This window comes from Gobio gobio (genome assembly GCF_949357685.1).
Source record: "Gobio gobio genome assembly, chromosome: 25".
Taxonomy (NCBI): domain Eukaryota; kingdom Metazoa; phylum Chordata; class Actinopteri; order Cypriniformes; family Gobionidae; genus Gobio; species Gobio gobio.
The window spans coordinates 42,045,665-42,059,888 of NC_137121.1; the positions used below are offsets into that span (position 1 = coordinate 42,045,665).

The following is a 14,224-nucleotide window of genomic DNA, read 5'->3' on the forward strand; positions in this document are numbered from 1 at the left end:
GGTAAGTTCAAGGGTAAAGTTAGGGACAGGTGTGGTGGGATGAGTAAGTTTAAGGGGAGAGTTAGGGACAGGTGTGGTGGTGTGGGTAAGTTTAAGGGGAGAGTTAGGGACAGGCGTGGATAAGTTTAAGGGTAAATTTAAGGGTCAGCTGTGGTGGTGTGGGTAAGTTTAAGGGTAGAGTTAGGGACAGGTGTGGAGGTATGGGTAAGTTTAAGGGTAGAGTTAGGGACAGGTGTGGTGGTGTGGGTAAGTTTAAGGGTAAAGTTAGGGACAGGTGTGGTGGTGTGGGTAAGTTTAAGGTTACGTTAGGGACAGGTGTGGTGGTGTGGGTAAGTTTAAGGGTAGAGTTAGGGACAGGTGTGGTGGTGTGGGTAAGTTTAAGGGTAAAGTTAGGGACAGGTGTGGTGGTGTGGTTAATTTTAAGGTTAAGTTAGGGACAGGTGTGGTGGTGTGAGTAAGTTTAAGGGTAGAGTTAGGGACAGGTGTGGTGGTGTGGGTAAGTTTAAGGGTAAACTTAGGGACAGGTGTGGTGGTGTGGGTCAGTTCAAGGGGAGAGGTAGGGACAGGTGTGGGTAAGTTTAAGGGTAAATTTAAGGGTAGGGTTAGGGACAGGTGTGGTGGTGTGTGTAAGTTTAAGGGTAAATTTAAGGGTCAGCTGTGGTGGTGTGGGTAAGTTTAAGGGTAGAGTTAGGGACAGGTGTGGTGGGATGGGTAAGTTTAAGGGTAGGGTTAGGGACAGGTGTGGTGGGATGGGTAAGTTTAAGGGTAGAGTTAGGGACAGGTGTGGTGGTGTGGGTAAGTTTAAGGGTAGAGTTGGGGACAGGTGTGGTGGGATGGGTAAGTTTAAGGGTAGGGTTAGGGACAGGTGTGGTGGTGTGGGTAAGTTTAAGGGTAGGGTTAGGGACAGGTGTGGTGGTGTGGGTAAGTTTAAGGGTAAAGTTAGGGACAGGTGTGGTGGTGTGGGTAAGTTTAAGGGTAGAGTTAGGGACAGGTGTGGTGGTGTGGGTCAGTTTAAGGGTAGAGTTAGGGACAGGTGTGGTGGTGTGGGTAAGTTTAAGGGTAAAGTTAGGGACAGGTGTGGTGGTGTGGGTAAGTTTAAGGGTAGAGTTAGGGACAGGTGTGGTGGTGTGGGTAAGTTTAAGGGTAGAGTTAGGGACAGGTGTGGTGGTGTGGGTAAGTTTAAGGGTAGAGTTAGGGACAGGTGTGGTGGTGTGGGTAAGTTTAAGGGTAGGGTTAGGGACAGGTGTGGTGGGATGGGTAAGTTTAAGGGTAGAGTTAGGGACAGGTGTGGTGGTGTGGGTAAGTTTTAGGGTAGAGTTAGGGACAGGAGTGGTGGTGTGGGTAAGTTTAAGGGTAGAGTTAGGGACAGGTGTGGTGGTGTGGGTAAGTTTAAGGGTAGAGTTAGGGACAGGTGTGGTGGTGTGGGTAAGTTTAAGCGTAGAGTCAGGGACAGGTGTGGTGGTGTGGGTAAGTTTAAGGGTAGAGTTAGGGACAGGTGTGGTGGTGTGGGTAAGTTTAAGGGTAGAGTTAGGGACAGGTGTGGTGGGATGGGTAAGTTTAAGGGTAGGGTTAGGGACAGGTGTGGTGGTGTGGGTAAGTTTAAGGGTAGGGTTAGGGACAGGTGTGGTGATGTGGGTAAGTTTAAGGGTAGGGTTAGGGACAGGTGTGGTGGTGTGGGTAAGTTTAAGGGTAGGGTTAGGGACAGGTGTGGTGGTGTGGGTAAGTTTAAGGGTAGAGTTAGGGACAGGTGTGGTGGTGTGGGTAAGTTTAAGGGTAGGGTTAGGGACAGGTGTGGTGGTGTGGGTAAGTTTAAGGGTAGGGTTAGGGACAGGTGTGGTGGTGTGGGTAAGTTTAAGGGTAACGTTAGGAACAGGTGTGGTGGTGTGGGTAAGTTTAAGGGTAGAGTTAGGGACAGGTGTGGTGGTGTGGGTAAGTTTAAGGGTAAAGTTAGGAACAGGTGTGATAGTGTGTGTAAGTTTAAGGGTAGAGTTAGGGACAGGTGTGGTGATGTGGGTAAGTTTAAGGGTAGGGTTAGGGACAGGTGTGGTAGTGTGTGTAAGTTTAAGGGTAGAGTTAGGGACAGGTGTGGTGGTGTGGGTAAGTTTAAGGGTAGAGTTAGGGACAGGTGTGGTAGTGTGTGTAAGTTTAAGGGTAGAGTTAGGGACAGGTGTGGTGGTGTGGGTAAGTTTAAGGGTAGAGTCAGGGACAGGTGTGGTGGTGTGGGTAAGTTTAAGGGTAGGGTTAGGGACAGGTGTGGTGGTGTGGGTAAGTTTAAGGGTAGGGTTAGGGACAGGTGTGGTGGTGTGGGTAAGTTTAAGGGTAAAGTTAGGAACAGGTGTGGTGGTATGGGTGAGTTTAAGGGTAGAGTTAGGGACAGGTGTGGTGGTGTGGGTAAGTTTAAGGGTAAAGTTAGGAACAGGTGTGGTGGTGTGGGTATATGGTAAGCTATGGTATAGTTTCCCCTAGTTCTGTAGTTCTATTGTGTAGTTTAGCATAGTAGGTAGCTCTGCAGGTTAGTTAGTTTAGTTTATCATATTAATTTTACTGTACTTCTGTGGTTTAGTTTACTGTTGTGATATTGTTTTATATGTTAGTTAATCGCAGTTCTGTGCTTCAGTTTACTATTATTATGTCCTCTCTCAGTGCCAGCAGGAGTGAGGAACCTCTCGCTAGCTGACAGCGGCACTGAGGATCTGCTGGTGACGTGGCTTTCCCCTCCCGGAGATGTCGATCATTATGAAGTTCAGCTGCTCTTTAATGACATGAAGGTGTTCCCACCCATCACACTGACCAGCAGCACTAACAGATACCTGCTCTCATCACTCACTCCTGGAAGACTCTACAAAATTGTGGTGTCCACCTTCAGTGGACCAAACCTCAGTGTGCAGTTTATCAAAGGCAGAACAGGTACATCTCACTGTTGCCTATGGACATCAGTGAATGTGGTAGTATAATGGGATTTTTCATTTTTCTAAATCTTAAAGGTTGTCCTGTCTTTATATTTCAGTTCCCAGTAAAGTGAAGAACATTCACATCAGTAATGACGGTCAGAGCAGCAGTCTGAGAGTGAACTGGACGCCTGGACAGGGTGATGTGGACCGGTACAAGGTGTCCCTCTCTCAGATGGGCGGTCCGGCTGAGGAGAGATCAGTCCCTAAATATGTGAATGAGATGAGTTTCCAGGGTCTGTTGCCAGGACAGCAGTACATGATAACCGTTACATCAATTAGTGGATCTCTGACCAATAACAGCACAGAAACAGGACGAACAGGTGAAATAACATGTATGGTGTTTTTCCATGGGTGTCTTTTATTATATTGCTGCTGTATGAAAGCAATAATCAAGCCTTAATTTATTGTTAAGGCTTTACACACGTCTGACAACATCATGGTAAAATCAGTGTGTTGTACAGCCTGGAGTGGCTTATTGATTAAATGTTCAGACACTGTACTGTCAATATACACTCACCTAAAGGATTATTAGGAACACCTGTTCAATTTCTCATTAATACAATTATCTAATCAACCAATCACATGGAAGTGTCTTCAATGCATTTAGGGGTGTGGTCCTGGTCAAGACAATCTCCTGAACTCCACACTGAATGTCGGAATGGGAAAGAAAGGGGATTTAAGCAATTTTGAGCGTGGCATGGTTGTTGGTGCCAGACGGGCCGGTCTGAGTATTTCACAATCTGCTCAGTTACTGGGATTTTCACGCTCAACCATTTCTAGGGTTTACAAAGAATGGTGTGAAAAGGGAAAAACATCCAGTATGCGGCAGTCCTGTGGGAGAAAATGCCTTGTTGATGCTAGATGTCAGAGGAGAATGGGCCGACTGATTCAAGCTGATAGAAGAGCAACTTTGACTGAAATAACCACTCGTTACAACCGAGGTCTGCAGCAAAGCATTTGTGAAGCCACAACACACACAACCTTGAGGCGGATGGGCTACAACAGCAGAAGACCCCACCGGGTACCACTCATCTCCACTACAAAGAGGAAAAAGAGGCGACAATTTGCACTAGCTCACCAAAATTGGACAGTTGAAGAGTGGAAAAATGTTGCCTGGTCTGATGAGTCTGGATTTCTGTTGAGACATTCAGATGGTAGAGTCAGAATTTGGCGTAAACAGAATGAGAACATGGATCCATCATGCCTTGTTACCACTGTGCAGGCTGGTGGTGGTGGTGTAATGGTGTGGGGGATGTTTTCTTGGCACACTTTAGGCCCCTTAGTGCCAATTGGGCATGGTTTAAATGCTACGGCCTACCTGAGCATTGTTTCTGAGCATGTCCATCCCTTTATGAGCACCATGTCCCCATCCTCTGATGGCTACTTCCAGCAGGATAATGCACCGTCACAAAGCTCCAATCATTTCAAATTGGTTTCTTGAACATGAAAATGAGTTCACTGGACTAAAATGGCCCCACAGTCACCAGATCTCAACCCAATAGAGCATCTTCTGCCCTGGATGTGCATCCCACAAATCTAAAGAAAAAAATCAATTTCTAAAGAATACTTTCAGCACCTTGTTGAATCAATGCCACATAGAATTAAGGCAGTTCTGAAGGCGAAAGGGGGTCAAACACAGTATTAGTATGGTGTTCCTAATAATCCTTTAGGTGAGTGTAAATATTGAAATATTCAGTTTAAGTCTACTTAAACAGTTGCTCTATTACTCATTTCCTCTAACTCCTCTTGAAACCCTGCAGTTCCCTCCTCGGTGACGGCTCTACAGGTGGAGAACCAGCGCAGCACGTCCAGTCTGTTGGTGTCGTGGCAGGCGGGTCGAGGAGTGTATGACAGCTATTGGCTGCAGCTTCTGGATGAGAGAGGAACTCTGGTCTCCAATAACTCTCAAACGGCAGAAACCAGTCAGCATTATTTCACACAGCTCACTCCGGGGGAAAAATACCGCATCCTGATGCAGACCATCAGTGGAGGAATCAGCAGCAAAGATGTCATTGCTGAGGGCAGAACCTGTGAGAAGATTGTCTTTATCTCAGTTAATACAGCAGATGAACTGGCCTGTGACAGTGTCTGAAAATGTGTTTGTTGTAGGTCCAGCATCTGTTCATAACCTGTCCGTCTTAAGCAACACGACCACAAGCCTGTCCTTCCGCTGGGCTCCGCCGGACGGGGAGTTTGATGGATTTGATGTTTTTCTGTATAATGGCGATGAAAGCTTGCATGATCAGAAATCAGGAATGGCGATCATGCAGGACTGTTCTTTCCAGAACCTTCGACCTGGGACGCTGTACAAGGTGGTTGTTCTGACCCGCAGTGGAGATCAGTCCAACGACACATCCATCTGGGCCCGGACAGGTGAACAACGCACACGTTTTTTTAAAATCTAGTTATGATATAGTTCAATGGCTAGTTCAATCATATATTCATCACAATTCAGGGCTCGACATTAAGCCTGTTAACGTGCTTGTCCTTCGGACAAGTAAATCTGTAATTCAAAATTTGCTTGTCCGGAAATGTTTATTTTATTACTTTTTGTGTGTAATTTATTCTGAAGCAATATTCTCACCAGTGTTCAATCAGCTTTGACATATTTAAATCTGCATATTTGTGATATTTTTACCTTTTATAAAGGGCATTTTTTTCCATAATCTTGTTAAATATAGGCTATGGTTCAGCTTTAAATTTATATTCTTAAATTTGATCAATAAATTAAACTAGATTAAGACACTATAGGGCTGTTACCAGTCAAATTAAATAATTTATACTGAAAAATTACAACTGTATTAAAAAATGTTACGAGATTGTTGTAAATATTTTTTTGAATATACAAGTAAGAAAAGAATGTTTAAACATGAAACTAAAGCACCAGTATGTGGCAGCAGGTGACCATCTTAATGAGCGAGTCATTGAGTCAATTCATTCAAACGGCTGATTCATTCAAGAATTAGGCAGTCGTTTATGAACAGATCATTGAATCTTTGATTCAACTGATTCGTTCAAAACGCTGAATCATTCAGTAACACACACTGTTGCTGTGAGATGTGTTATGGTTCTGCTGTGATCTTTGTTTGGAACTATTTTCGCTGCTGAAATAGAACAAAAACAAAGTGTAAGTGTAAAGTGAAGTGTAAGTGACTTGATGTTTTTATGAATTATTTATGGAATCGGCATATGAAATTAGTGTCAGTTTCAATCGTGATGATATTCAGGAAAACAGCACTCTTGCTTGTGTGGTGTTGCTTAACTGTATCATATGTTATAAATATATAAAAAAAAAAATTTAGACACATTTTTACCGCTTTATATTAACCTAGTTCATATATTAACCTAGATATTTTTTTTGTTTTTGACCTTATAATCAGACTACTTGTCCGGTCGGGCAAGTCAAATTATCTTTGACTTGCCCCTTCAAAAAATCCACTTGTCCCGGACAAGCGGACAAGCGTTAATGTCGAGCCCTGCAATTACTCTTTTGTTCACATTTGAAGGTCAAAACCTCTAATTAATGTCAATACTGTAATCAGTAGCTTGGTTAAACGTGTTTTGTAGTTCCTGCGGCTGTGTCGTTCCTGCGTGCTGACAGCAGACGAAGCTCTGAGAGTCTGTGGTTGAGCTGGAAACAGGCCGGGGGTGAAGTGAGCAGCTACACCCTCCTGATCTACAACCCCAACGGGACTCAACAAGCAGAGCAGGGTCTGGGCCCGGAGAGCAGAAGTCATGTGTTTCAGAGCCTGGTGTCTGGACGACTCTACCAGGTGGTTGTCCTTACACACAGTGGAGATCTCACTAACATGGCCACTACTAACGGCAGGACGGGTAAGAGTGAAGAATGGGTCATTGGTGTAGTTTCCTTCATCATAACTGTAGAATCAGAACTTTACTAGGTACTGATTCCCTTTGATGGCTTTGATATATTGTAGACCCCAAGCCACCGGTCTCGTTCTCCTTTGGAGAAATCACTAACATCTCACTGGAGATGACCTGGAGCGGTCCAGCAAACACTGATTATGACGACTTTGACCTTCAGTGGAGCCCCAGGGACCATCTGTCTGTGTTCAACCCCTACCACAGCCCCACATCCGGCAACCGTATCCTTAAAGGGATGTACCCCGGCCGCCGGTACAACATCAGCCTGCGTTCGGTCAGTGGTGCTGGAACCAACAACCCAACCTACAGCCTTCCCATCTACAGGAGCATCAGGACAAGTCAGTGACACATGTTTATCACTCATCTCTGCTGGAAACAGCATATGCCAACCAGGCTACATAAAAGGGAAGTTCCGCTAGTCTTTTCTTCCCTATTGTGACGTATATCCGAGTGAAACGGCTCCTCAAACAAGAACAAATATAGGGTGGGGCTTGATTCTGTCCTTGGGGAATTGATTGGGTGGTTGTGGTTTGCTATTGGTTGATCTCATATGAGTGACAGTTTGACAGGTTATGTACAGTAATCTGTATCTAATGCTTAATAGTACAGTAATAACCCCTTAACTGTAGGTATAGTTCTTGTGACTAGTGATCTGAACTCTTGTCCCTGTCTTCAGAGCCCGAGCGTGTTCAGGGTCTGCACTGCCGTCCTCAGAACTCCACAGCCATTTCCTGTTCCTGGAATCCGCCAGAAGCCGACTTTGACTCGTACACCATCGAGTGCTCGAGGAAGGACTCTCAGAGAATGGTGTACTCGCGCCGCACGGTCAAAGAGAACACCGTCTATCTGATCAAAGATCTGGAGCCTCATAAACAGTACATGGTGTCCGTCAAAGTCATCTCTGACAGCATGACCAGTGAGGCGGTCGTGGAAAGCGTGATCACGATGATAGACCGTGAGTTAGGGCTGTTTGATATAAATGTTCACTTTCTGATGGTAACGTTTACTGAATAGGCTTGTTGGTGTTTGTGTGTTCTCAGGTCCACCTCTGCCCTCGACGCGAGTTGAGGAGAATAGCGCTCAGATCACCAAGTCGACCATATTCTTCCAGTTCAACTGCAGCTGGTTCAGTGATATCAACGGCGCTGTGAAATTCTTCACCATCATCGTAACCGAATCTGATGGTTGGAAAACATTTTTCTTGATCTTTTTTGCATCATGCACAGATCCTCTTGTAATGCAATGATCCCTCTCTTTGGTTGGCTCCAGACAGTGAAAACCAGCAGCCTTACCAACATCATCCTCTTCCCTCGTACCTGGACTACAGATCCAACAGCTCCGTCAAAGCGTATCAGACCAGTTACATCCGCAGCCACTGCGACGAGAGCCAGAGCGCCACGCAGGAGTTCGAGATCCTTCTGGGATCGGGCATGGAGAGTCTTGGAGGGCGCTGTGATCTGAAACCATTGACTGAAGCGGCCCAGGATCAGCCGATCTTCTGCGATGGGCCACTGAAACCCAAGACAGCATACAGGTGATGGTCAGTCAGTAACCTCTGCTGTATGGTGTTCCTACTGGACCGATGAGTCCAAAACCTGACCCACGAATCAGGAGATGGATCATGTTCAAAGGTTATGGTCAGGGTTAAACCTAACCTTCCCCTCACATTTCGCCCACATGTGAAGGTTAAATGCTTGCCAAGCGCAGTAATATTTGAGTCTGCAGTCCGGTTATTGTTGGTGATCTGTTTATCTCGTGATTTTCAGACTCAGTGTGCGAGCGTTTACCAAACTCTTTGATGAGGATCATGAGGAGTTTCTCTCTCCGCTCTACACTGATACGTACCTGTCCAAGCCCTTCATGACAGACACAGGTAATACACACACGGCTCAGCTATACTGAAGGGTGATCAATAAGGCATGTTCGTTAACTCTTCATATCTGTGTGTGTTCAGAGCCGTTGACTGGGGTCATCGAAGGGGTCAGCGCTGGACTCTTCCTCATCGCCACCATGGTGGGATTAATAGTCCTGCTGATCTGCAGGCAGAAAGTCCACAAAATGTGAGTCCAGCTTTATTAGTAGATTAAATCTAAAACTCAATACAATAAGTGCTGTCCTCAACAGCATCACATGCAGGTCTGACTTGAGGCTGATGATGATAGCGTAGTAGTGACAGGATAGCAATGGTGGGTTTTCCACTACACTATTATTGTGATCAAAAGAATTCAGAATTACAATTTTATAAATATCTAGAGAAATGTAATTTTTTTTTCAATTTAAACTATGTTTTGTTTTGGCCAATGAATGATGTACTGTTTATGATGAAGTATTTGAGCTAGAGCTGGCGGGTTTGTGATGATGGTTTTAGTAAATATGGGTTAGTGGTGGTGGTCTATCAGTGAGGGGTTAGCAGCGATGAGTTAAGGCCCGATATACTCATTCGTTTAGGGGTAAAAACAAGATGGAACTACCTTTGCAGCGAACATCCTGACGCCATCCACACTGCTGAGAGCGACGTTTAGATGAATATGTAAATATGTGCTGCACACTTGCCTCTCAATAACAAAATAAACACACAACCAAAATGAGAGCGGTGAGAAAACAGCAGCTCAGAAAGTATCTGATGATAGTGATGTGGATGTTTGCAATTCAGCACAGTCTCATCATGTTTATTTATAAAGCACTTTGACCAACAGATTACTTTAAACCAAACAAATTTACAATATTAAACATGAAAAACAGTGTCAGTGTTGCTTTTAAAAGAGAACTACACTTCAATTTCTACTATAAAGCGACTCTCCGGTGTGTTCATATTTTTACTCGTGCCTGACCTCGACGGACTCAAGAGAGAAAATGAACCAGAGAAGATTCACACCTCAAAGAGGGCGGAGCCTTAGAGCCACACCCACCTATTATATCATCACCACAGACCAAAGGGAGTTCGATGGTGTTTACCAGCCAGACTTTTAGTTTTGGTCTGACTTTGTTTGAAATTATATCACATCAGTTCATTCTTCGGTTTCAAGTGAAGTACTGAAGTCCACTTTTCTAAGCCCTTCCCTCACTAACATCCCTCCATCTCATTCACTCGGATCATTGCTTTCGTTGCACGAGTGTCCACTGCTATGAGATTTAGTGTTGTGACATCATTTCTATAGTGTATTATGGTCTATGGATCTGCCTGAAGAGTACATATGAGTAGACTCTCTCCCTCGGTCAAAATCTAGGGGTGGAAGGACTGTCCAAATAAACTTCCCAAGTCCACATGACGAAGTTGAACACACTTCAGTTTGCGAGTGTATGTCTAAAAGTGAACACAGCCTTACAACGTGTCGGCTAGAAGCTGTCCACACCGCACGCGACAAAGCGACCAGTGCAAATCCATTTGTCCTTCGTGTCAGAAGTAGTGCGAGCGCTTGGAGTACATCAGAAATAGACATTCCAGTCGTGTAGTACTAGTGTAGACAGCATCACTGATTGTAATGGGTTCTGTCTGCTTTTGTCACGTTGCACTGGCTCACGATTGACGTATGTATTCGGGATATCGAAGTTTCAGGAAGTCATTAATTAGTGATAACGGGTTTGTGTGTTTGCAGGAGTGCACAAGAGCCTGTGGTCAGAATGAGTTTGAGAAGAGAAAGACCATCTTCAGGAACTCACATCATTGTCAGAGGGTACGAACGACTGTGTTTATTAACGCTTATGCCAGCATTTTCCTCATTTTCATTTTCACTCTAAACTATACTATACGTTCATTGATTTTAAGAGCATCAATTCTTATTTCCCTCTGTGTTTTAGGAACCGGCGTGTCTCAAGGTACTATCACACTGATCTACAGTAACCACACACACATTAGGGGATATTTTTAGGAACATATATTTTCAGTACACCTATGTTCTTTGAATGAGCTCTGAATATTTTCCATGATCTATTGTAAGATAGTGTTGTCTTTTCCAAATTCAGCCCCATCAGCGTCTTAAACTTTGAGTCACATTTGACTAAGCTTCGAGCAGACTCCAACTACCTCCTTTCTGAGGAGTATGAGGTAAAATATCCTCCTTATTTCTGAATCTGATATTCAAAAGGATTGAACTCAGTAACTCTTTGTTCTGCTTTCAGGACCTGAAGGATGTTGGTCGTAACCAACCTCAAGACTCAGCGTTATTGTCTGAAAACAGAGGCAAAAATCGCTACAACAATATCCTGCCCTGTACGTCTGCACATGTATCTAATATATAGAATAATATACCAATGTATTTCTTCTGGTGGTTTATTCTGACGTGTTCTTGGCACAGATGATTCCACGCGGGTGAAGCTGTCCTATGTTGACGACGACTCCTGCTCAGATTATATTAACGCCAGCTATATTCCTGTAAGATTTCTGGTCATGTACATTAATGACAAAAGCCAAACGTCTTCAATACAAAAAAGCATGCGCTATTTGAGTGTAATTGACAATTGACCTATCGGTAAGTCCCGCCCCCCTTAGTTACTGTTGCTAACTCGGACAAACAAACGGAGTTGCTATATCTTACAATGACAGCTGTCAGTGTGAAAACCTTATCCCAAGATGTTTTTGGACCCAGAATGTAGCGTATACCCTGTCCGAATGATGGCCAAACTTTACTGATGGTTTATCAAGTTTATTATGTCCTTTTTCACTCCAAAAAATCATCGTAAGAGCTGAACAAACAAAGCATAAGAAGTGCGCACTAACGTCTCATTCACAAACTATCTCTGTCCGTTGCATTACCATTAACATACACAGCAAATTACACAGAAACACTCAAACAACTAACAGTAAACAAACATATACACAGAGCTTATGACTTTTCGGGGGTGCAGTTAATAACTGGTAAACTTTGTATCTGGAAAACAACTCCGACAAACTGCGTGCGAGCTCTCCCTTTCACCACCCGTAGACTATTCAATTCAATTAAATTCAAATTTATTTGTATAGCGCTATAACTATAACACCCATCAAAATAGGAGTCCTCCTTAGTAGGACAGATAATGTAGACCTTAAACATATCTCAAATTAAATTAATTTACATTTAACCAGTTTAATATGGAGAGGCACTGAAATGTAGACCTTCGTGTTTTTGACCTACACCGTTACAGGTTACATGACGTGAGAACAGTTAGTTATTTCGGTTTGTATGTTAGCAGGGACTTTAATCGTAAATTAATGAGAGTATGACAAACAGAAAATCCTCTCAGGATCCCTGGAGTCAGTGTTACAGTACCTCAGGCACGACCTTTCAGCATTTTTGTAGCAGAAACACCATCAAACCGATGAGAGCTTCGGATTTTCCAATGTTTCTCTATGGTGCTGACACCTATAGATGTCCGAGTTCCGGTCCCAGCGCAACTGATACTCAACTGCTATTGGCTCATCTGCGTTCGAGGGGAGGGGCTTACCGATAGGTCAATTTCGTCATTAAATGTAAACAGTGGCAGATACAGTTTGCATGAAAGTATTAAGTATCGTCCAAGGCCATCCAATGACACTTGACCAAGCATATCACGTGATTTCTCTTGAAGGGCAATAACTTTAGGCGGGAGTATATCGCGACTCAGGGTCCGTTACCCGGCACTAAAGACGACTTCTGGAAGATGGTCTGGGAGCAGAATGTGCACAACATAGTGATGGTGACGCAGTGTGTTGAGAAAGGAAGGGTATGTGCAAACGGTCACACATGATTCTTCTGCTCATGAGGGTCTTTTGGCATCAACTCTCTCTCTCTTATTTAGGTGAAGTGTGACCATTACTGGCCGTTCGACCAGGAGCCGCTGTACTACGGCGATCTGATAGTCCAGATGCAGTCGGAGTCTGTTCTTCCGGAGTGGACCATCCGAGAGTTTAAGATGTGTAATGTGAGTATAATCGCCGCGCAGGTGAAGTCCAAAGGGAACGCAGTTGTGATCTGTGTGTGATGTGTGTGTGCAGGAGGAACACCTGAGCTACTCTAGAGTCGTGCGTCAGTTCCACTACACCGTGTGGCCGGATCACGGAGTGCCCGAGATCACGCAGTCGCTCATTCAGTTTGTGCGAACCGTGAGAGACTACATCAACCGCACGCCCTTCTCTGGAGCCACTGTAGTGCACTGCAGGTACAGCATCCCCTTCATCCTTCTCTACGGTGTCCCACAGGGAAGAGTCCGAATGCCTGAGAGAGAGTTCTGCTCTGATCTAGTGCACCTCAGCCTTGCCCTCACTCATGCTCACTGTCTAGGGTTGTTTATTTGTGAGTTGAGCAGATTGAACAGGAGGTGGGCAATGGGGTCTAAAAGCGATGTGCTGTAAGAGTTGTGTTGTGATTGTGTGTGACAGTGCTGGAGTGGGCCGCACCGGGACCTTCATCGCTCTGGACAGAGTCCTTCAGCAGCTGGACACCAGAGACACGCTGGACGTCTACAGCGCTGTGTTCGATCTGAGGCTTCATCGCACACACATGGTGCAGACGGAGGTGAGACACTCACGGGTTACTCTGTATTCACAGGGTCCACTTCAGACGTTCTACTAACTGTGTGTAAAGAGTCAAGTGCACGTCAACTAACTCTCATTAGAGTATTCGTAGACTGTTAGGTTAGGCTTCGGGTTAGTAGAATAAGCTGACATGTAGTTACTTGTAGTCGCTATAATGTCTGTTGAGGAGCCTCAGTAAAGTGTATGAAATCAAACATATGTGTCATGTGTCGCTCTAGTGCCAGTACTCGTACCTCTATCAGTGTGTGCGAGACGTGCTGCGTGCCAGAAAACTGCGCAGTGAACAGGAAAACCTCTTGTATCCCATCTATGAAAATGTGCATCCAGATCAGCACAGAGGTGAGTGTGTGTGTGTGTGTGTGTGTGTGTGTGTGTGTGTGTGTGTGATGAGTAGGTCTGTTCAGTCTAATCTGTGTTTGTGTTCTTCACACAGATGTGGGCTACTCCAAACGCTGATCTGACAGGGGATAAAAACACTTAAAAAATGTAAAGATTTATCTGAAATGAATTTAATATGAAGGTCATATGCTATGTTTATACCTAGATGTAACAGAATTATATCATGTACATATATTATTCAATATTAATTCAGAGTTTATGCTAATTCTTGCATAATATAATGTACATCACTAATTAAAAGTTGTAGCTTATTTTATATGAATAAAGATATTCTGAAACAACAGTATGAAGTGTTTTCCTGGAGCACGCAGATGAACACGATATGATAGATATGATATAGACATATCTCTGTTCCTGTATGAAGGATCAATACTTTTACATTCATACATTTAGCAAACACTTTTATCTAAAGTGCATTACAAGAGTCAACAATATCCATCAATCGTGTGTGTGCTGTGAGGTGGGGCGAGGCCAGAAGAGCTGAGGTTTATCTCACGTC

The 14,224-nt window shown here is 44.2% G+C and overlaps 1 protein-coding gene across 1 annotated transcript in view; it reads left to right on the plus strand.

The window, feature by feature from the left end:
• Nucleotides 1-14,007, plus strand: part of ptprbl (protein tyrosine phosphatase receptor type B, like) — a 36,540-nt gene extending 22,533 nt beyond the window's left edge. Inside the window, exons 11-32 of the mRNA XM_079809154.1 lie at nucleotides 2,644-2,907; nucleotides 3,008-3,271; nucleotides 4,712-4,981; nucleotides 5,061-5,324; nucleotides 6,519-6,785; nucleotides 6,890-7,174; nucleotides 7,513-7,791; nucleotides 7,877-8,020; nucleotides 8,106-8,370; nucleotides 8,603-8,709; nucleotides 8,791-8,896; nucleotides 10,433-10,510; nucleotides 10,635-10,652; nucleotides 10,800-10,881; nucleotides 10,956-11,046; nucleotides 11,132-11,208; nucleotides 12,381-12,515; nucleotides 12,591-12,713; nucleotides 12,787-12,950; nucleotides 13,171-13,306; nucleotides 13,545-13,665; nucleotides 13,760-14,007. Coding sequence (XP_079665280.1) covers nucleotides 2,644-2,907; nucleotides 3,008-3,271; nucleotides 4,712-4,981; nucleotides 5,061-5,324; nucleotides 6,519-6,785; nucleotides 6,890-7,174; nucleotides 7,513-7,791; nucleotides 7,877-8,020; nucleotides 8,106-8,370; nucleotides 8,603-8,709; nucleotides 8,791-8,896; nucleotides 10,433-10,510; nucleotides 10,635-10,652; nucleotides 10,800-10,881; nucleotides 10,956-11,046; nucleotides 11,132-11,208; nucleotides 12,381-12,515; nucleotides 12,591-12,713; nucleotides 12,787-12,950; nucleotides 13,171-13,306; nucleotides 13,545-13,665; nucleotides 13,760-13,782 — 3,563 coding nt within the window. The 3' untranslated portion in view covers nucleotides 13,783-14,007. The remainder of the gene's footprint in view (nucleotides 1-2,643; nucleotides 2,908-3,007; nucleotides 3,272-4,711; nucleotides 4,982-5,060; nucleotides 5,325-6,518; nucleotides 6,786-6,889; nucleotides 7,175-7,512; nucleotides 7,792-7,876; nucleotides 8,021-8,105; nucleotides 8,371-8,602; nucleotides 8,710-8,790; nucleotides 8,897-10,432; nucleotides 10,511-10,634; nucleotides 10,653-10,799; nucleotides 10,882-10,955; nucleotides 11,047-11,131; nucleotides 11,209-12,380; nucleotides 12,516-12,590; nucleotides 12,714-12,786; nucleotides 12,951-13,170; nucleotides 13,307-13,544; nucleotides 13,666-13,759) is intronic.
• The last annotated feature ends 217 nt before the right edge of the window (nucleotides 14,008-14,224 follow it).